Source organism: Lepisma saccharinum, chromosome 10 (genome assembly GCF_977018435.1).
Source record: "Lepisma saccharinum chromosome 10, izLepSacc3.1, whole genome shotgun sequence".
In the NCBI taxonomy this organism is placed as follows: domain Eukaryota; kingdom Metazoa; phylum Arthropoda; class Insecta; order Zygentoma; family Lepismatidae; genus Lepisma; species Lepisma saccharinum.
Genome location: NC_139238.1, coordinates 8473912 through 8497634, shown reverse-complemented (window position 1 = coordinate 8497634; position 23723 = coordinate 8473912). Strand labels below are relative to the sequence as shown.

The 23723-nt window shown below is 37.9% G+C and overlaps 2 protein-coding genes across 2 annotated transcripts in view; both read right to left on the bottom strand.

Moving 5' to 3' along the window:
- Positions 1-18794, bottom strand: part of LOC145994194 (nose resistant to fluoxetine protein 6-like) — a 57441-nt gene extending 38647 nt beyond the window's left edge. Inside the window, exons 1-2 of the mRNA XM_083130292.1 lie at positions 18487-18794; positions 5293-5543 (exon numbers count right to left, since the gene is read on the bottom strand). Coding sequence (XP_082986418.1) covers positions 5293-5543; positions 18487-18763 — 528 coding nt within the window. The 5' untranslated portion in view covers positions 18764-18794. The remainder of the gene's footprint in view (positions 1-5292; positions 5544-18486) is intronic.
- A 704-nt stretch (positions 18795-19498) lies between these two features.
- Positions 19499-23723, bottom strand: part of LOC145993743 (O-acyltransferase like protein-like) — a 95219-nt gene continuing 90994 nt past the window's right edge. Inside the window, exon 14 of the mRNA XM_083129494.1 lies at positions 19499-23112. Coding sequence (XP_082985620.1) covers positions 23072-23112 — 41 coding nt within the window. The 3' untranslated portion in view covers positions 19499-23071. The remainder of the gene's footprint in view (positions 23113-23723) is intronic.

Here is a 23723-nt window from a genome sequence, read left to right as displayed (position 1 = left end):
GAACCTCCTGGCACTTTAGGAACAAACAAAAAAGAGTAATTATTGTGATTTTTCAAATGTATTTAGCAAATAATCTTTGACACTATTTTTATGGGACTGAAAACTTTGATTCTCTCAACCAAAGATAGTTCCCAAGTTCCCAAGTTACGCCCATGAAGATAGTACCGAAAAATACTTACTCGATTGTATACTGTGCATTGCCAAAATTTCATGCACTACAAATTGTGCCGTTCACATTTTCTTTTCCCAACTGTAAAGAAAATATATCTGTACCTTCTCTGGATGCTACGTAAAAGGATTTTCTTGGAATTGCTGGCCTGTCAAGGAAGCTATGCTTTGTTGCATGCTAACATCATCCACGCTTTACTTCAATTCATATCTACTTGTATGTGAAAACTTAAGTGTTTTAGGTGGACTGTCGAGCTAGGAAACAGTCATCGTTGAAGGAGTGGATCTTCGGATTTTGTTGAACTTAGAATGGAGGAGAAAGAAATAGGTGCAAGTGGAATCAATGACACCATATTCAAAATACCGTGGTCAGCATTCAAATGATTTCTTAATTAAAATCGTTCAAGCAAAGTTGATTCTGTGTTTCATCATTTATTTGCAGTAGTAATGTAGATTTATGAAGACATACGAATTATGTACTAGAAACACAATTTGTAATTTTTACACAAATCAATGATCATTAACTGTAAGTTTCTTTTACAGTAACTGTAAAGTAACTCAGCTTACAGAGTTACTTTTTAAATGAGTAACTGAAACTCGGTTACTTGTAAAAAGTAACTTACCGAACACTGCAAATAACCTGTAGCCTAAGTTCAAAACAGTGCATACTTAATCTTCCTGGTGCTGTTGTATACTTTGCAATCGCTGACACATTGTACTGCAGGTTGTTATCATTTCACCTTACGTGATTAATAAGAAATTTATGCCTCTAATACTATTTCTATGGAATTGGTACTTCATTGCTGAACTTGTTACTTGATACTGTTGATGTCTATACAAGTCTTCTAAGTGTTCCAACCACCCCATCACAAAGAGATTTTCTCTGGTATGTGGCAAGAAAAGCTCCATTTGGAAAAACTTCAATCAGCACAAATGTGTATTATTAATTCTCCGTGAAGAGCATAAAAAAATCCATATTGAGATAAAATGCACAAAAAGAAGAAAGTTCTCGAAGAAAATTTGCTAAGCTTGGGAATGCTAATGACTATGATTATAATATTTTTAAAAAATTGAAGACAGTTGAAACTTACTTAGATAGAGTGGAACTTCGATTTTAGGTTATTCAGGGGACAAAGCTGAAAAAAACTTAGAATGCGAGAAAAAATATATAACCGAGGAAAATTTGCTATGTTGGGACCACCAATATTGAATGTAAAATGCAGGGAAATGTAAAATCGAGGAACTTGAAATCGGGGTTCCACTGCAATTATTATTTGTAGGTTTTAATTAATATATAAATTTTGGATAGGGAAAATGATTCCCTTTGCCCCCACCAGGTTACACCCTATGCTTACCTTCACACATAGTGAACAGAAATTTTGAATATTATACCTCAAAACATATTGTACTTCAGACTTTGTGCTACATACATAAGTATTTTTAATAAGATTAACTTTTAATGCAAATGATTTTTTTATCACACTGTCTCTGAACCGCCCATCCCAATTTTTCCATGAAGCATTAGTACCCACTGTCAGCTACCTGTATATAAAATTTGGGTGAAATTGAAGGGGGGGCATTGCACGAAATTCGCTCTTGAAGTTAGTCATTTATTTTTCTAAAAAAATACATGAAACTATACATAAAATACATGATTATTGATACACTGATCAGAAACCTTATTTAAATGAAAGCTTACACTATCCTGAGCAAAACAAATCAAACTTGAAGTTTCTACGGCAAACCTGAGAGAAGATACTATAATGTATAGCCTAATGCGTGTCATTCAAAGTGGAGCCGCATGTGGCGTACAGGGAGATTTTTAAAATCGTGTAATATCTGAACCCCTTGACCAATCTCAAAAAAGTTGTCATTTTTGTAATTAGCATCAAAAGTTCTATAAGTATACTGAATTACATTAAAATCGGAGATGGTGGGTGACATGGCCTGGATGATTTGACGTGGAATGACCCGTATCACATTGAAGGTATGAGTAGAGTTATTTACTTTAAAATTCGTATTAAAAATGTGTATTTTCTACAGTGAATTAAAGTTAATAAATTTTTAATAAATGCATAAGTCTATTCATGTTTTATAATAATAATAATAACAACAACAATGATAATAATAATTGATTACATAACGACGTAATATTTCGTAATTATATTAAGATTCATATGATTTTGAGGGGACAGACATTTTGGTGTGCCGTGTTGAGTCTAGGCCCGTCTGGGGTGAGTGCCGTGAGTAAAAAAAGGTTGCGGAACACTGCCCTATCGGACTGCCTTTCCCTACTTTCCTTGCTCCTTTGACATGAACTTAAACTTTGAAAACCGCCGGACAGGTGTCACCACTAGGCACGTAATCTGTTATATCGTTTGATAACTATCCTTTTCCTTTCCAGTTCTAAACACGCGAGAACGAAAGAACAAGTTACCCCGATGCGCTTGCCGTACACTGACCTTCTCCCACGGGTCAAAATCAAATTAGCAAAACAATGGGACGATTGGTGCATCTCACAACTACATACCACTAAATATAAGGATATAAGTGGCATGCACAAGTGTCAAGCAAACGTCCGTTTCAAAATATGAAATTACCCCGTGCAGTATTAGTGTTTACCATGCGAATGCTTACCGGTCACGTCGTAATACACCCCAATTCATATACCGTGCCTGCAACTTCCTGTCAGTGTGGAGAACCTTCACAATCACTCACCCATTTGTTTCTCCAATGCCCACTTCGGCAACAACATCGCCATACTTTTTACAAACAATTACAACGTGTGGATATCCCATTTCCGATGTCCCTTTCGACTCTCCTTTACGAACTACGGACTGACGACATGTGGATCTTGTACAGCTTTGCACGGAAACACAAAATCGTAACGTAAACAAACACAGACTTGAAATGTAAACAAACTTTCACATAACATAACACGCACGTGTTTAGACTTTCGAGACATGGTCTCAGCAAAAGAAGAGTGCTAATAAAGTGTAGTTGTCTTTTGAGAAAAATGAACTGCTACCAACTAGGACCTCTGGCAGGAAATCGCTAATAGGCGGTGTGTGCCAAACCAAAAAGACGACGACGACCTTTCGAGTTCATGCGGGACGCTGCGAAAAGTTCAACTTGAAAAAGGACGAATGGTAGATGCATTATTGTATGCATATTTTCTTAATGTACGTGATAACTATTTAAGTTATTACTTGTGTGTTGTGCAGCTTCCTTGTGATTTTTGTGTTAAATATTTCTTAACAGTGTAATTATTATATTTGAACATTGAAACGGAGAGTCTCTGATTGAAATCAATGTGCATTTAACTTCACTAGTCATCGTTTAAAGAAGGGTTATCTAGACGAATGAAAGGAATTTCTTTTACTCTGTGAATTCTGAGTCACAGTCCGGAATCCGTTTGAAGGTAAGAATAGCTATAATTCAGATTTTCCTTTTACATTATTACGATTGACAAAAATATTATCAGATGTATAGTTGCACAATTTTCTTGTGTTTGAATATAAGTATGTTATATGTGTGTGCGGGAATCAGCCTGTCTACACTATGTAATATGGTCGGGTCGCAGATTATGATTTGGACACGGGTGTTAGGAAGAGATATCAGTAAGTCGCTAGAGGAAAGTGTTGTTACCTGTCTTGCTATTTTCTTGCCCTACTTTCAGTGAGATGAGAGTGGTAGGGCGGGAGATGAGGTGTACATAAAGATTATCTTGTGAGAAATTATTCAATAGCACATGCACTGACTTCGTCACCAGTGACTATTTAATATTGCCCATAATTTTTGTGTAAATCGAAGAGCTGAGGGCATTTTTACTGACTTCCCTATCGTTTTTGCATGGGATAATCATGCACATATTCCTTACTAGAATACTGCATTGGACCTCTTCCGCTCAAATCTCCCACGTTCAAGCGTGATACGCTCGAATATAGGTAAACCGACATAATATCGGATACTTTTTGAACTCGACATAATTAACCCACTAAAATTTTTAACAGAAATGCATAATTTTTGGTAATATGAACTATTGGTACCTTACCTTTTGCCTTGTGATGTGTTTATCTCCCTTATTGTTAAATTATTTGTTGTACAGTACAAAATAAAAAAACAATGCAAATTTGAGGAATCGAAAAAAGCCGTCCGAATATCGGATAGTAATTTAACATTATATAATATATATATATTAACATTATATTTGAAATAAAATTACATCTCATGATAGAAGCAACCTATTATTTATTTTCAAACTAGTGTCAGATTCTTCTGAGTCAGATTACTCTTGACATGTTTTGTGCCGCAATATGGGATTGGGGAATGTCAATTAGACCAATTTGATATCCGATATTTGGCAGGCCTCCCTATCCGATATTAGGCCGAACGCGACCTCGTGGGAAATATAACCTTAATATCAAACAAAGACATTTACCCGAATAGGACTAGCATATCAACATACTCTAATATTCCATCTTTCTATGAAATATAAGTAAGCTATAGTTTCTCCTTACCTTCAATGTGAAAACCTTTGATCATGAAATGCTTCCAAAAACTCAGAAACTGAAAATTTGTTTTCGTCGATCGTGCACGCGCAATGTGCTCAACAGCGTTCCCACTCACAATGAAGTATTGGCGGCAATCGACGAACGTAGTTCAGTGGATTGCTGCAGATGGCAGCACCCACGAGCCGATAAATTTTGGTATCCGATATTATGGCAGTTTACCTTAATACAATATCAAATATCATTTCAATGGAACAATAATCGTACAAATATATGCGTAAAAATTCGTCCTGGTAGTTTCAGCCCATAATAATCTATTTATTGTATATATTGCTATGTATTGGTAAGATAGACTAAATTACATTTTAACATAGAGACGATGACTATGTTAATTTAAATTTAAATTTCTTTCACCACACGATCCATATTTGAAGGCCCACTGTTACAGAAAAATTACGGTTACACGTGAAGTACTGGGCTTGGAGCGTATAGGCCTACCGATCGTTTGGATGCTCTAGCGAAGAAACTCCATTCCGTAAGCCATCTAGCGTTATCATTGAGAACTATTAGACCGTCGAGCAAAAAGGGCTCGATGCAGTACTCTATTCCTTACCTTTATAGCCTCCCATGTAGAACCTTGCGGATCATATTTGTGAGGGAAGAGATGCGTTCCATTGCCAATGTGAAACGATGGATAGGTCTCTCTAGATGGTTCGATCTTGATATCTGCCAAGCAATATTTGCCTTGGATAGCGTAGCGCCCAACAACAGATGTCTCCACATGCAAACATTCATCAAAGTCTCCAAAATGATAGACTGCACCAGAAAGAATGCCTCCTGGGAATTTTGCTGTGGCGTCAAACACTGAAAGTCAATATACTAAGATTATTACACAAATAAATTTTATTAAATACACGAATTTATTACCGATCTGTACTATTTCTTCAAGACAGAACGATGGTTATTTGCCTTATGTAGAGTATAACACATAAATTTGCCGTTGCGTAGATACAAATTTTCGTTTCGTCTCCCTCTCTGTTAGTATCACGTGTTCTACCCTGCTCGAAAACCTTCGCTATTGTTGCCATATTGTCATTCCATTCCTGGACACACTCGCGCAAACATCATTGAAAACAATTGAATAACGCTCCAGCTCGCGGTTCACACCATTCGGCAGGGACGGTAATGTGGCAATATAGCACGGCGTAGTGCTTGCTTCTTTTATGCAGTGCATGTTCATTGGCTAGCTAGTAACTAGTGTTGCCAACTGTAATAATGAAGCACTATTTCTGTCACGGAAGGGGAAAGGCAGGTAAAATGACGGTGAGTTTTGTTGGATTGGAAGCACCATATTTTTATTTTATACTAAGTATTTTACCGGTTTGACGTTGTGTGCTTGTATTGCGTGTGTGTATGTGAAAGTGTGTGTTTGTTAATGAACGTTAAATTCCATAATGCCTCCAGTTCTGTCAGAGTTGAAATCAAAAACCTTGCATAGCCAAGCTCGGGAAATTCTAAGCAACGTGCACGAGTTCATGAAGGAGGAAGCCAGTGAAGGTGTTAGCATCCCAATACAGTATTTTTGCAAGAGAGCAGCAGCTGCGACTGGAGTTCCTGAACGAACAATCAGGGCTATCATGAACGAAAGACAATCTCTTGAGATGTCAGAAGGCCCCTCCACATCATTCCACACTCCCGGGAAAAAATGACAAAGACCAGCGATCAAATCGTCAGTGGACGCTTTCGATGAAAACGTTATCCGTAGGCGCATATACGACTACGCTCTGCGTGAAAATGAAGTGCCGACATTGAAAAAATTGCATGTCAAATTACAGGCGGACATACATTTTGCGGGAAGTCAAGAGAGTTTGCGACGTTTGCTGCGAAAGATGGGATTTAGGTGGAGGAAGAGGAGGCTGTCATTTTGCTGCTTAATGCGATGCATATTGTTTTCTGTGTTAAAATTGCCATGCTTGGATGGGTGACCAAGTTCATAGCAAGGCCGGCGTAAGGGGAGGGCGAACCGTGCCACCGGCCAGGGCGGCAAAATTTGAAGAGAAGAAAAAAATAAGCCTATTGAAAACTGTGGTCGAGCGAGATATTCTTTCGCGCTTAATTGTATTGAAATAGCATAAGAAGTCTCATTATTTATTTTATATTTTGATGTTTTACTTAGGAATATATTGATTTTCAATTTCCCGTTGCTGCGTAATGGCCGGGGGGGGGGGGGTTCGAAATGGAGCGGAATCTACCACCCCGCCCAGTGAGGCAAAATGACTAGCGCCAGCCCTAGTTCATAGCAAAAGAAAAAGCCGCGCAGCTTATCGTCTAGTGGCAGTATATGTACTTGTTATTGTTGTGGAAGCCGGCATCGTTTGTAAATGTAGAACAAAGTCAACCGACTTTCGCCGATCACAGAGAGGAAATAATAATACTGCTTGAGGAGGAGTGTTGTGGTCCAATTGTCGCGGTTTAACACGTTGGCATGTTGTTATCTGCCGTTGCAGTTCCGTACCAGTGTATACGGGTTTTGGGAGTGAACAGTTAGAACGCCACCAGTGCATTAATGCAATGAAAAATAATATTTTATTTTTATTTTGTTTGAAATCACTCAAATAAGGAATCGTATGAAGAAGTCTTCTTTGCAGCATTTTTGGTAATTTTACGTATGTGTTAGTTCATATTTTGCGAATTTTTAGTCCATATCTATGTAGCTACATACAAAACCACTTGTTAGTACATATTAATCCTAGTCCTGGTATAATGCATGACGTTTAAAACTCAACGTTAGATAGACCTGAATTCTCTAATTTCCTTGTTGTACGTAACAGCTGTGAATCGGCGCACTGCAGCGAGGATGCTTCTTTAGTTCTGTCGCGCATCGCACGGCAGAAATATCTGTGCTGGACTCTAGCACACGTGTAAGTAAGAAAAGATAAGTATTAATCGCAATCGGTTACTTCGTATGAACTTTCCAGCCTGATCATTACCATTGCGTAGTTAGAGATCGGTTAGTTCATTGAACTCTCCAGCCTAATTATTGCCTATTTTTGTGGGAGCAGGAAAATGTTTTTTTTATCCATTTTTATCCAAGAAAAGATAATAAAGCTACCTTAATTGAAAGTTCAGCGCAGGCTAATAAATACTATAAAGGGCTCAAATATTATTTATTCATGTATTACACTTAGCTTGGATACAGATTATACCACGGTAGACATTGGAGCAAGAAAGTTCCTGATTTGGGGGTTTACAAAGTTGATCATGTGTGTGCATGTTATACGTTCTTCATACGCAGCCCCCTGCTTATTAAATTTTATAAAATTGTATATTAAGATAGACATCAATTTATGGTCATTTTCAAGATACTGTCTATGTGAAGGACGTTTTAAGAAATTTTTTTTTGGAACAGATAAAGCTGAAGCTTTGCTAAATTGTGTCAAATTATGTTTATTATATTAGTATACAATAAGCACTATAAATTAACTGACCAGGGCAGTTTCATTTACGTAAAGAAACGCTGTACACGATCCTTCACCAATGCCTTGTTCAGACTAAGAAACAAATTCAATTATTTGTTGGAACATAGAAACAAGGGTTAATTGTGTTACCATATTTTTTACAATGTCTAAAAACACCTCTACCCCAGGAACCTTCTCATATAACTTATATATGGGGTGTAAGGAGTGCTCCTTCCACGTAGTGCACCCAATAGTCAACCTCACTTCCACGTAGTACACCCTGGACTGAAGACTAACGAGGCTCTGGCGACTGGCCCCATGGCCAGTATAATTTTGTTTGTGTTGTCCTGTGTTTTGTCCTTATTTGTGCTGAGCCTTTACAGCCTCAGATTTTAACGAAAGTCAGAAGATTTTAATATTTTATGATTTTAGTTCTGTAACGTTAGAGTTGTTATGTGTAACGATAAGGGGCTGGACCCCGTATAATGTAACGGGTGCAAAATAGTCTTAGTGCTGAGGCACCCAAAATTTTAACTTCAATTCAATTCAATATAACTTATATATGACTAAGTATAAATGTGTGAACACTCCTTGTATTGTCAAAGTTATGAAGAAAGTTGATCATTACCTTGTGTTTCCGGAAAATAGCGCCGTCTTTTATTAATGAATTTATAGACACTCTTAGTGACACTTTATGAACCCGAAGGAAGAGGGTGGCATACCAACATTTTAATTTTCATTATTCCAAGATAAAAATGAAGTTAATTGTAGAGGATAATAGGCATGCACATGCTAATCAATTATATGATAAAAATAATTAATTTATGTAACCATATTGATAAAATAGATAACATTACAATTTAAATCCTTTACATGACATTAAAAATTATTAAAATGCTAATGCCAGTGCTCGAAGTAAAGGGGGATGCAGGTGCATGATATCCCCCAACTAGCAAAATTTTCGCAAAATTCTCTGTCTCATTATCAGCATGTTAAACCATAGGAGGATCCCCCATCTAACTCAAAGAGCGACCAAACATTTCCCCAGCTAACATTTTCCACTTCAGGCGCTGGCAACGATATTTATTAACGATAAGGCCAGGCACGTATCTACAAATATATCTTTGCATGAACAAGTAAAAATACGATATAACAGCAGAAATATATAACAGCACATACCCATTATCGCCAAAATTTGTGTAAAAACGACTCCAAAGAAATTTACGTATTTTTTTTCCTTTGAAAATCTACGTATTTATTGAATAACAAGAAAGGATGTTATGCCCAGTTGATGAAAAGTAAAGTTCCTGATTAATATTTTATGCATTTTATTGTAAACCGTAGTGTGCATAAATCTTTGGAACTGTCAATCCAAAGACATCCCAATACCTAAATTTCGGTGGAAATAAATAACCCTCGATTATTCAACAGGCACTAAGAGTATTATTTGATTATTTAACTTATTTGCTTGGCAAGTCTTTCGGGGATGCAGGACCCCCCTGAACCCCCTTTAAATAAAAAAGGTAAAGTGTTCCCCTGTGCATAGCACCACGCCATGAAGGCGTATAGGGGGTGTGGGGGTAACGCCCCACACTTTCTTGATCCGGTCGTGAGTGGGGGTGATGTGATCAGCATCACGCCCCTGACCGCCTTTACCCCCCAGGGTTTCCCCCAGGTACCCATGTTATTCGACGCTGGGTAGGCGCCGGGGCCGCTTCCACCGTTAGAAAAGTTCCCGGATTTGAACCGGCCGGGGATCGAACCCGGGACCTTGAGCATGGTAGTCAGACGCGTTACCGACTTTTTTTTTTTTTTTTTTTAACAAAATTTTATTTTATCAGCATATATACAAAATATGTCTGTTTTCTTACATAAATTCTGTTAAAGTATTGTATAGAATTTTTAACATAGTAAGTATTATAGTAAGAGTCCCATTTTGGCTATCTGATACAATATTTTTGGCGTAAACATGCATTTGTACCTGTAATATAAATATACATTTCTTCATATATTTAATACCTGTTTACACTTTCACACCACAAGTACATAATTATTGTTTTCTAAACAACACTGAGGTAGTTTCCAAAATACTCATACATTTTTGGATATTGTAACATTTTCCATCTAGTTCTTTTTAAATACTGTGTGAACAAAATGCTATTGCTCTCATACTTTTTACAAAATACATAGTATATTGTATTAGCTATTAACCAAATTACTGCATTGTTTTTCTTTTCTGGAAAATATTTGAAATCTGGTCTTGTACACATCGACGGTTGAAAGTATTGGGGTGATGTTCGACATATTTGTCCTAGATATGTCGTTAGGCATTTCCAAATTTCCTGTACTCCATTACATGTTACTATTCTATGCTCAATGGTGTCTATCTCTCCACATATGTTGCATTTATCAGTTGTTAGTCTATTGATATTATGTAAGCGTTCATTAGTTGGTATAATATCATGTATTACATTGTACCAAACACTATACACTGATGTATCCAGAAATTTCTTATTTAAATTTTTCCAAATATTTTGCCATCTGTTATTGGGAAAATGTTTTTCAATGCGGTGTGTTGGTATCTGCAACTGTTTGTGAAACAGTGTATACAAGTATTGAGAGAGTTTTACATCTTCACCTTTTGGCGGAAGCACCACATAACTGAATTCTTGCATCAAACTTCGGAGATATAACGGTCCTTTTTTCAATCTCCGTAGATCTGGCGGATTTTGGGGTGGAAATTCCTCCGTCCATAACTGTATCCATAATGATGTAATGGAATCTTCGATGCCATAGAGTGTATAGGATCTTGCCAGGAATAGGGATTTGCATTTGATCTCAATATTTGTGAGCTCCAATCCTCCTTTTAGTTTCATTTGCCATAGATTGGATAGTGGTATTCGAAAAAAATGGCCATACCACATAAACCAACCAATTGCTGAATTCATTATTCTGAGGTATTTTTGATTGATTGGGATCACTTGGGCCGTATAGTTTAATTTACTAAACATATATGTTTGCAAAAACCACACTCGTTGTATCATGTTCAACTGTCTGCTTCGCATTTTATAACATTGTATGCGAATGTCTCTCGCTATCTTTTGCCAATTGGATTCTAACATTTGTTCCTCGTCCCTGTGAAAAATTATTCCTAATATTTTAATTTCCTGTACATATGGGATCCCTATATCTGGATATTTTTGATCCCATGTGCCGAAGGGTAGCACCTTTGATTTTTCCATATTTATTTTGGCCCCACTAGCACGGCAGTATATATGTATCGCTGCCATCATTTTTTCCATTTGCTCGTTTGTGGTGATACAAGCGGATAAATCATCTGCAAAAGCAAACACTTGGTTTTCCTTAAAGTCGTGTATCTCGTCGGGAGTAGTTTTCCTGGTATATTGCAGGAAAGGATCCAGGGTTAAAGCAAACAAGAGCATACTTAGTGGACATCCTTGCCGAATTGATCTTGTTATATTTATTGGGGACGACAGGAATCCATTGACCATTATCCGAGATGTTGCCTGTTGATAGAAACCTTTCAAAATATGAATAAATTTATCACTGAATCTATATGCCTTTAGCACCTCAAACAGGTAGTCATGCGACACTAAATCAAACGCTTTTTTGAAATCAAAAGCAAGCACACATGCATCAAGTTTCTGCACCAGATAATAGGATATCAGATCGCGAATCCCTCCAACTGCACTGAATATGTTATGCTTTTTGCCAATGCATGTTTGTTTCTCGCTGAGTATCCGTGGTAAAATTAACTTTAAACTATTTGCTAAGATCTTTGCCATTATTTTATAGTCACAATTTAGTAATGTTATTGGTCTGTAGTCGTCTACTTGTTTTGCGTGTGTTTTTTTCGGTATCAATATGATGATGCCTTCATTTTGTAAAACTTTTCCATTTTTAAAGGCATCTTGTATGATTTTGATTAGTTCATATTTTATAATCTCAAAAAACTGCAAATAAAACTTGTAACCAATACCATCTTTTCCTGGTGCTCCTTTAAGATTGCATGTTTGTAACGCTTCATATACTTCTTCTATTGTTACTTCAGTATCTAAAAGTTGTCTATCCTCTTCTTGCAAACCATTAGTTAAAGAATTCAGTATTGTCTCTCTTGCTTCTGATTCCCTCTCCCCGGTTTGATAAAGCTCCCCATAATAGTCATAAAATATTTGCATGATTCCTGGCTGACTCGCATGCGATTCTCCACCTGAATCCACAAGATTGTTTATCATGAGTGTTTTTTGTTGTTGTTGCATCTGTACATAGTGATACATCGAAGTTCTTTCATCTTGAATTAAATTCTTGGAATTGGTTCTTATTGTTATGCCTTCCATTTGTTGCCTCTGGAGTGTTAAGATTTTGGCTTTATACTGCTGTATGGCTTGGTAATTTTTGGTGACATCTCTCCCTTGACATGCCTCGTGTAAACACTGGTAATAAAAGTTGATCAATCCGTTTCTGTCTTTTGCATTTTCTTTTCCATACCAGCAGAAAAATGTTTTTAATTTTGGTTTTACATATCGAACCCACCAGTCATTATGATTACTGTAATACTTTTGTTGTTTACACCAGTCGGCCCATTTTTGTGCAAATATTTCATTGATATGTGGATGCTCTAATAACTGTATATTTAGCTTCCAATATGAAGGACCCCTGACTAGTTTTGTTTCTTCCAGGTTAATTGCCATTTTTACTGCCATATGATCAGTAAAGGGCGCTGGCAATGCTTCTATGGATGTTATATTTTTTATTTGATCTGTATTTGTATATAACCTATCGATTCTCGATCCAGATTTATTATTAAAATATGTAAATATTATATCCTGTCTCTTCTGTAACCAAATATCTTTCAAATGCAATTCTTCAATTAATGTTGCAAGGGCTGGACTCTTTTGATAAGCTCCTAAACAATCGCTGGGATTTAATACCTGATTAAAATCACCCCCAAATATTATTTTAGATTCATTTAACGGTAGCAAATATAAAATGTCCTGATTATAAAATTGTTCACGTAACTGTCTATTTTGATTGCCTGATGGGGCATAAATATTCACAAAAGTATAGTTCTTACTTTGAAAGCTAATGCCTCTCCCATCTACTAACTTTTTTACATTAGTAATGGTTAGGCCTTTTCTAACAAGTGTTGCTGTCCCACGGCCATTGATACCAGTATTAACTATCGCTTCGTAACCATATATTGATGGAAAGTCACACATACAAACTTCCTGCAAAAACAATACGTCTATGGAGTGTACCCGTACAAATTCTTCTAACATTTTACATTTTACAGGCGAAAAGATTCCATTAATATTAATAGTACATATTCTAGTGGTATATACCATTAATAAATGAATAATATAGCACACAGTTAATAGTACTTTCCGATCGTCCCTCATAACGTTGAAAAAAAAATGCAAACAACAAATGAAATATCAAATTAAATTTCCCTTTTTAGGGTTTACTTCTTCTGTTCATTACTCTATTCATACCTCCTACCTCTCTCACTGATCTCCTCTTCGCTACTGTGTTCTCGCTACCTTTCGAAGTATTTTTCGTCCGTTTTTTTTGCACCCACCTGCTGAGATTTTTTCCACTTTGACACTGAAGTGGCACTTTCGTCACTTTCTTCTTCTGTATTCAATTCACTTTCCAGCTCACAGTCTTTCGATGGTCCCTTGTCCTCCTCTTTTGGGACGTTGTCCTTTGCAGCTGGGATGGGAGGAAGATCAACTGAGTTTCCTTCGTCCTGCATCTGGTCATCCTGCATTTCTTCACTTCCTTTTTCCTCTTGTTTGTCTAGGTGGGAAGTTCCCGGTTGTTTTGTGTCCATCGATAAGCTTTTCTGGTTGTGTTCTTCCTTTGTGGTCTCCGTATTTACCGGTGGGAATATTTCCACCGGGCGGGTGTCACTTGGCACATTCTTTATCCCCTTATCTTTCATTTGTTCTTTTATCACATTTTGTAAACCTTCCGACCTGTTTTGATTATTATCTGGTTGGAACTGATTTTTCACGTTCGAGGAACTCCCCCTTTCCACTACTATATCGCTATAATTTCTCTCTCGGTTTTTATTCACACGAAGCGTTGTTATCTGACGACTATCACATTGCCAGCTATCGTGTCCTTCTTTTCCACACACCCTGCACGTTCTCGGCTGTCCGTCGTATATCACATGGCATTGATGAGATTTTACTGTAATGAACGACGGAATCGGTTTTTTCAGTTCCATTTTTACTATTCTCACCCCGTTGTAAACTTGATATTTAAAGTTTTCAGACCACGTTTCTTTGTCTATACATTCCACCTTCCCAAATTCCGTCATTTTTTCTTTTACACAGTCATCATCTAGTTCTAGTGGTAAGTTCAACACTCTTACCGCTTTTCTTTCCCTCCCCGCATCACTCAAAAGCACTTTTACAGTTTCACCATTATCGTAACAAAAGTTTGTTTCCGGACCACATTTCTCTAATATTCGCGTCATTATAACTTCTCTGATACATTTTACGAAAACACATCGAAAATGCGTAGGTATTTGTATTCCCAAGATCTCATCTACGTGTAGTTGAAATTGTCCATGTATAAAGTCATGAATTTCTCTCGCCGACGGCCTCGGTGCCCCGAACGGAAAACGTATCTGGATGGTATTTTGTCTAATAATATTCATCTTTTTACTATTCTAAAGTACTTTTCCAATTCTACTTACTCGCCAGCCAACTGCACCAAACACCACAAGCAACACGCACACGGCACTCCCGCTCGTTGTTTCCTGAAGGCAACTTTTCACTGACCTTCACGGAGCAACTAGTTTCCGCGTCCGCTCTCTCTGAAGGCTTCCACGGAACTCTGACTGAGCCACCGCGGCCACACCTTTAAATACGTGCTGTTAGTAAGGGCTCTACGAACAGATCGGCTACGATAATTAGAACCCACACGTAGTTCATACTTTTGCCTCAGATGTCTCTGTTCACTAGCGCTCGGTAGTGTCCTCTAGCGTGATCTCTTGTAACTACTAGCAGGTAGACGTGACCTTCGTGAAACAGCGGAAGTAAGTCAGTCCATCCATATCCTACCTCATACCAAGTGATCTAAGTCTAAATCACCAACCCTGAGACCTTCTGTAAACAAACGGTCTCACCGATTCGATGTATCACTCCGCGTCAGCTGATCCATGACCGCAATCATCTGCTGTTACATTCATAGTTCGCCGCACCTATCCATTTTATATAAGAGCCTCTGAATGTGAGAACCCGCTCTCAAAACATCAGACGAATATGCAGCCGCATACATTGTTACTCTCCCGGTCATTCTCTCTTTCATAACCCTTAAAACTGCAGACACTGACACACCACTGCACTGGGATACCAACTTAACCACTTCATTTACTGGTTTCTCAGGATACCACTGACAGAACGTTACATAAATATTGAGTAGAATCTGTTTCTCACCCCTTTTCAAAAGCTGTCCTTGCTGGTGTTTTGAAAACAAGCTCGGAGAACACGGAGACCTTCCCGCACGCATAGAACTCGGCATGTTATTTTTCTAAGGCTAAGTCAGGCAATATTACTAAGTTGCACTACTTCCCTGCTGTTCACATGATTATTTTTAGGAAATAACCAATGTTATAAATTATCATTATGTACACAAATCTCTAAGCTCATTGAAAGTTACAATGCATATTACTACAAAATGTTCACACTTATCTTGCCTTGCCATGTCACCAAGTTATTTTACGAAGTGCACTATATTTGGCGGAACAAATCGTTATTAGGATGCTTGTCAAAGTTTCCAACAGCAATAAATTTACGAACTTTCTTTGTCTTGTTTTCATCATCATCATCAATATATTTATTGGACTTACAGCAATGCATATGGCTGTTTATGCCCATTATATATTTTATTTACATAAGATACAATTTACATAAAATCTACAAAAAAATTTCAAATACACTCCTATCTATATCATCCTTAGAAATATACATTACCATGTTATATCATTTTGTCTAAAAAAATGCAAGTAAAATATATTCAATTCGCATGCAAGAAAGAAGCCAAATTTATGGGAAATGAAGTTACCTTGGGAAATGATTACTGCTGCAAAGAGTTAACCATAAAGGTGAAGCAATAAGTAAAAAAAGAAAGAGCATTTGGTTTAAAGTGAGACGTCATTTGCAGCAGCGTATCCCATACTACAAATTTGCCATTGTTTTACCTTACGTAATGAATCCTGTAACAACGCTGGATTTTTTTGTGGATTATTTTACTTCTATGAGTTTGCAATGCTTTCTGCATGCAGGTGGTTTTGTTTACAGAAGGTGTCAGGGTTTGTGATTTGAACTTTACATGGGAACGGTTGAATAGGGAATAGTCACAGAAACAACTTTGCAGAACAGTAAAACTTTCCCCAGTTATGTTGTTTGTTCCTTATTTTACGCCGCTTTTATGCCTATTTCGATTAAACCGCGCTGATGAACGTGAATTAGATTAAATTGTGGAAGGGTATTTACATAGCAATGCTCATTCCAGGACTCGAACATAAGACTCAACGCGCTTGGTTGTCGAGGTGATCCCAAACTATGAGTTATTTGCTTTGTTACGTTCTACTGATATATTACTCATCATACACAGAAAAACTGATTTCTTTCAATAATAAAAAAAAAAAAAAACACTTTGATTAAGTTTTTTCACCTACTAAATTTGGTAATTTTGACGAAAGGAGTCCAGGGTTCGAATCCCGACCTGGGCATGGGTGCATTTGCGAGCATCCCTTCATTGATTTCATCATATCATTACTCATCATCATCATCTTCGCAATTAACCAAAAGTGGCAGAAAAGCGAAGTAAAATAACCCGAATCAATCAATTTTCACCAAAGTGCACGATTACTACAATAAGCTGGTTCTGAAAATTCCAAGCAGGTATGTGACGCAGTGTAGAGAGATTGCGTGTACCACAAACATGTACCCTGTAGATGCACATAGTGGTTCGACTCAGTCCCGATTAGTTTCTCTGTGCATAAAATGGACCTAAAACAAAAGAACGTAAACTCAAATAAGCATGTCCCCATGAAAAGAACATGCCTCCTCTTTCAGGCATTTGGAGTTCAGAAAGTTGGCGCCCATGGTTTTAAGTCAAGTGTGTGCTCAGAGGCTAATAGTGACTGGTACTACAGTTTAAAATGGGATCCAATGTGCAATGTACCTTCGAAACCAGAACCCCTTGATTACAAGACCCGTTACACTGTTGGGGAACTTTTACGTTATGAAAGAATTAAATGCTGGTGAAGTTATCCACCGTGTTATGAAGGCGCATAGGGGAAGGGGTTGGGGGGGGGGGTTTGGAGGCAAGACCCAACACATTTTCGATATCGGCCGTAGTGGAGGTGAATGTGTCAGCACCACGCTCCAGTCGCCTTAACCCCTTTCCAGGGTTACCCAAAGTAGCCATTGGTTAGAGTCTGGGTGAGATGAGTTGCTCCATAACCGGCCGCATGAACTGTCATGCGTAGTAAACTGCTGTCTTGCAGGTCAACGAGACTCTGGCGTTTATACGATCCGCCAAGGGGCGGTAAAGGAAGGAAAAGAAAGCAAACTCAGGGTTGACTACTAAAAAAAAAGTACACGTACCCCCTCCCTCAACCCATCCTTTCGAAAATCCTTGGCACTCCACCAATAACATGTGAGATGGAATGGGATTGAGTGAAGGGGAAAAAGCGACTTCTGTTACCAGCCTTTGCAGCAGCGTGTACTCCTTCGCTCTGCCAACTCGATCCTCCACCCCCTTCTCTTCCGCTATGCGCGGCCTTGCTTCACAAATTCCGAGGATATAGTTAAGGCATGTTCTACTTCGCAGACAAGTAGCGTTTCGCTACTGGAAGGTGCTGGACACCTTATAATGCAACGGGTGCATACAAAAGTGCTGGCAAACACAAAAGTTTTATTTCAGTCAATCGAAATAAATGGCCTACCACGTGCCAGTCAGAAGCTTGAGTTTGAATTGATGTTTTAAGTCCACTTTATGCACAGATAGGCTAATCAGGACTGGACCTACAGTTTAAAGTGGAATCCGAACCACGGTGCGTGACGTCGTCGCCTTGTAATCAAGGCGATACCCGGTGGGAGCACATGGTTCGGATCCTACTTTGAACTGCAGGCCCAGTCCCGATTAACCTACCTGTGCATTAAATGGACTTAAAACAAAACAATTCAACCGAACGGTGCAATGTGCCTCCACCAGGTATCGAACCCCGGACCCCTTGATTACAAGGCAACGACGTTACCACTATGTCATCAGCTAGCCAGAACCTCTGCGGATGAAAACACACTTACTTTTAGTCGCCCATAACTTGAAGTTCCTCAGATCCGCCAAGAACTGGCGGCTGTGATTTCGGCACAGCAAATTGTCCATCTTTGGAGTCTGCGTGAAAAGAGCCGAGTGCATGGTGAACCCAACCGCTGACCAGAAACGAAGCACTTCATCTTGCAGATCGACACTTAACTCCTTCACTTCAACCCTTTCCGGCAACTTGGCTTCAACTTTTGCACTTTCGGTACCGTTCACGTTCTGCGAGGCGTCCCCACCCTTGAAATTCACCGCCTGCACCATGATGGTGAGCAGACCGAACACGAAGCACAGCCATTTCATACCCCACATCTTCCAGAACTTGTTGACAAGCCGACTGAGCGTCAAATGCCTCCCAATCGTCCGGCCACTGCCCTCAGAACACAATCGTCCGCTTATCTTCCTCTTCAAGGTCAGAGGTTAGTGTTATTTCTCGTTATTAACCGATATTAACATGTCAACGGAACGCTTCCGAGGTCTTTTTGTGGTCGTTTACAAATGGAGTGCGATGAACCAGGAATTTTGAGATCAATGTTGTCATTTGTTCCACTTTTGCAGAGGTCTATGCACTGTTTCTAATCTCTGTCACAAGATGGTGCCAAGTTCGTCGTTGTTTAGAACCGAGGTTAAATATGTTATTAATTACGATAACTGGTTAAATATATTCACTAAAGTAGAGGATTAGTTAAATGGTGTTAGCAACAAGTTCTTGGACATAACGAGCGAAGTTCACTTTAAGCAGAGATAGGTTAATTGGGACTGAACCTGATTTAAATTATAAACAAATGTGCTCAATAGCTAAAAAAAAATGATTAACTAGTTAGGGCTACATTTTTACATCTTTTCAAGCATCGTAAATCATTTTTATAAAAAGTAGGGCCGAACATAAGGATGATATGACTAAGTAACAATAAAAATACATTTTAAATTTTATTTCAAAGATGTATGTATTTACAGTATATATACAATATTTACAAATATATATATTCCATACTTACAAGTGAATCACAATTATTTACAGTATCATTGTAACTAAATGCAATAAATAGCACAGAGAATTTGATTCAGAAACACAAAATAACAATATTGAATATCATCTTTACAGTAAACATAAGTCTACCAGAGTTCTTTTAACGCAGGAAGTGTTCTACTGTGTAGAGTGTAGAGTGAGGGCAGGCACGTAGTCAGGGCAAGGGCTCGGGGGCTGAAGCCCCCTTGATATCCTACAAATATCTAATTTAAAGTGTATAGTTGGTAATTAATTTTACTTCCTTAGCAGGATTAAACATTTTGTATAATTCATTGTAATATACTGAGAAATTAATCTACCGTTTCACTTTTTCGCCTTTAGATGGCCGCTGTTGATAAACGATGATTTCAAATTCTAGCTACGGATCTGAGTGAGGAAATACTTTAAGACTAGGAGAAACCGAAATATTTAACGAGAATTGTAAAGTACATTTAGTCGTTGTAACGGATTTACTATTTCTCTCAGGGTGACAAACATTTTTGTTTTTAGCTGTCTTGCACTCAGCTTGTATTCGCTAATTGTAGTTATGATTTTAAAATATGTGTCGTCTCATCTCAACTATAAGCAGAGCCGCGGCGAAGTTGACTTGTGGGGGCCAGGTATAACTTTGCTGAACCTTGTATGACAATATTATTAATTTCCTCCATTTTATAATTCGTGATTTCATTCACCTTTGTTTTCATTAGTTGTATCCTTCCCATCAAGAACGTTCATGCACCTATGCTTACAACTTACGTTATGTAATGGTAGGATTTTATTAACGTTCATATAAGTTTAGACATCTAGAGGAGGAGGCAGTATATTCTGAGAGTTGCTATTGAGACCGTTTCAATGTTGAACGTTTGTCATGTTAATATTATTTACAATTTCCAAGCTCTGGTTCACATTTGGCATTGAACGTACATCTAAACAAAATATATTGGGAAGGTTTAATACAGAATCAAGAAGACTTAGATGGACAGGCCATGTGACACAAATGGGACAGGAAAGATGAATTTACAGGATTCTTGTTGGGAAACCTGATGGTAAGAGACCTGTAGGAATGGCAAGACAAAGATAAGACCATAACGTTGAGATGGGCTTAAAGGAAATCGGAAAGAATGGAAAAAATTGGATTGATCTTGCCCAGGATAGGGACAGATGGAAGGCTTGTGTTGCTGCAGCCACAAACCTTCGGGTTTAACAAGGCTAGAGAGTTAGTTAGTTAGGTCTAATACAGGCTTTCGAAATTAAAATACAGAAGATTCAAAGCGATAATATTCAAGACAATGGTTATTTTATTAGCCCATCCGTAAAAAGCACTTCTTTAGTTTGAAGTTGATTGCATTAATGATCTGCTCTGCAAGTTAGTCCTTATTACTATAACAGTAGTAGCGTACACAGAGGGGTTAGTGGGGAAAGAAACAACCTGCTTTGGCTTAGCTTTCCTTAAAAATAACTCGAATTGCAGCAAAAATGGCAAAGTTAGAACTCTGACTGCTAAAAAGTAGGAGACATAACTCCCTTCTACAAAATTTCTGACCATGCTCCTACATAAAAAAAGTGTAGACATAGGTAGTATTTCGGAAGTTTTAATGAAGCAGGAAGAGAGTTAGTTTTAGTTGTGAGTTGTCACACTAGAAATACCACGGGTTTGGAAATTGTTTCAGTAATCTTTCTCATACTTTTTTTTAGGGCGCAGTGCCCCTTTCCTACTACAGCAGAAGTGCCATACACAGAACGAATTATAGAGATTAGAATTATATAAAGAAATAATACAGAATTGTAGTAAATAATAAGAGAAATATGCATAAATAAATACAGTATTATAAATAAGTATCTAACAACCGTACAAACATCATTAACTATTTAACACATTTGTCTTAGCTAATGCATATACGTAAAATTTTAAACATACACTTTCACAATAACTGAACAGCACAATAAGACATTTCTAATTCATATATATCGAAAACTGTTCTGTCTGTGTGGTGGCGTGCTGTTTGCGAACACAGTTACGGAAGGATTTGCAGGTGCGTGCTGTTAGCGAACACGCAAACTTGTCATGTCTTTTTTGTCCTTGAAATTGGCCAACATGCAAGTGTTGCTAGTGATAAACCAACTTGCGTGGAGAAACACCTCATTGGCTGGTGCCTCTTGACCTGACCTGACTCGGGTCTTCCTTGTCGCACAACAGTTTTGCTACCTTGTGTTCTGACGTCAGACGAGGAATGCCTACGAGGTTAGGTTAGGCCTGTTAGGTTAGGTTCCATTAGCATAAATACAATGAAAAATTATTATTTAGGCTAAGAGAACTAAACTTAGCTAGCCTAACCTAACAACGTAGGCCTTTAGCCTAAAATTAAAAAGCTTTCTTCCGTGACGTCAGAACACTAGGTTGCTCAAGTGTTGTGCGATAAGTCAGACCCTTTGCCTCACCCCTGATCATTCTTCAATCGACTGTGAAACCAGCAAGATGAGTGAAATAGAATTCATTAAAACGAAGTACGGGAATTTGTGTTTGTCCGAATATATTCCATTTAATAATAAAACTAAAAGAGGAAGCGGTACATGCCATGTTCCAAATTAGGCAGGGAGAACTTAGAGTCTCTAGCGGTAAAAGGAAGACGACTTACGTGAAAATCGACACCCGGGTAAAAGAGCTTTGGAACAACTGAAAATTAATAATAACATTTACAAATGTCTTAGGATGTTGTATTTTGTACGAAAAGTAACCTAGGTTGAATAACATTTATATTTCCTATGTAAAATTTGATTTTAAGGAAGATGAAATATATCAATATTATAACAAAAACTTTCATGTTGTTAACCTAAATTGTTGAGGATCCTTTATTTAGGTAATTTCAAACACAAAATGATTATAAGGTATCACTGGCAACACTTGCATGTTGGCCACTTTCAAGGACAAACAAGACAGAGCAAGTTTGTATGTTCGCTAACAGCACGCACCTGCAAATCCTTTCCTTCCGGTGTTCGCTAAGAGCACGTGTTCGCTACGAGCACGGAATCGTTCTGTCAGTAATTGATATTAACAACATGATCAAGAACGAACTATTTGCAAGTTGATTATACAAGTACCTAAGTTTTCGTGTTGTAAACATTTGGATCAACATTTTATTGATATTAAATTACATTCCTTTCAGTCTGTTTACATAGTAGAAATTCGCAGTTCACACTTGTATCTTATACTTACAAGAGTGTTAACATATAAAACAAACTGAAATCCTTTTATTTCTAAACTCGCTATTTTGTGACAACGTGATTCATTTCTGCAAAATATGTAACTTTTTAATATCAAGGTGCATCAACAAATTTCTTAAGAAAATAGACACACAGTACTTCGTATGACCGTGAGAAATGTTCCCATAATACTCAGTGTAGGGAAAGTTTCGTTGTAGAGAGGCAACCGTGTGATTAGGCCTAAATAAATATTCCTACCTCCTTTGATTGGCCAAAATTGCCAAGTGATGCTGCAATCCATTGCAGCTCTACGAATAAGAACTTTTGTGCTCTAATTGACGTACAATTAGTTATTAACTGGTTCACTGTCGCTTCTCCATGGCGCCTGCTCTCGATCTGCCTGCTGTAAATAGGAAATACATGTTAGTACACGAAGTGAGATATCTACGTGTGTGTGTGTGTTGTATTCCACCTAACCTAACGTAACCTAGCCTGCCAAGACGTCTTCCCATTTTGACCAAATTTGCAGCATTTGTTCTCTCATGTATCTGGAACATACATGTACAGTCACAGACACTTCTGGCTCGTAACAATTTCACTGAAAGCCAATTTGTTCGCTACAACCCAGATGTATCCATGACTGTACTTGTTACCGACTTACTCTATTTCGAAAACGACTTATATTTTTTAATCGACTGTCGCCGCTTCTAAATGACATACAGAAATAAGGAAGCAAGTGTGAGAGGAAAGGTAAATACTAAATAAACCAACTGATTAGGAGACAGGAAAGGAAATAAGGATAGGTTGGGGAAAAGAAAGACAAAGAAAGGTGGCTGAGAGAGAGAGAGAGAGAGAGAGAGACAGAGAGAGAGAGAGAGAGAGGAGATAAAGATACGAGAGAGATGAAATGAATAAAGAAGAGAGAGAGAGGGGATAAAAAGCGAGAGAGAGAGAGAGAGAGAGAGAGAGAGAGAGAGAAGGAAAGAGGAATTATAGGTACTAGGTACGAGACAC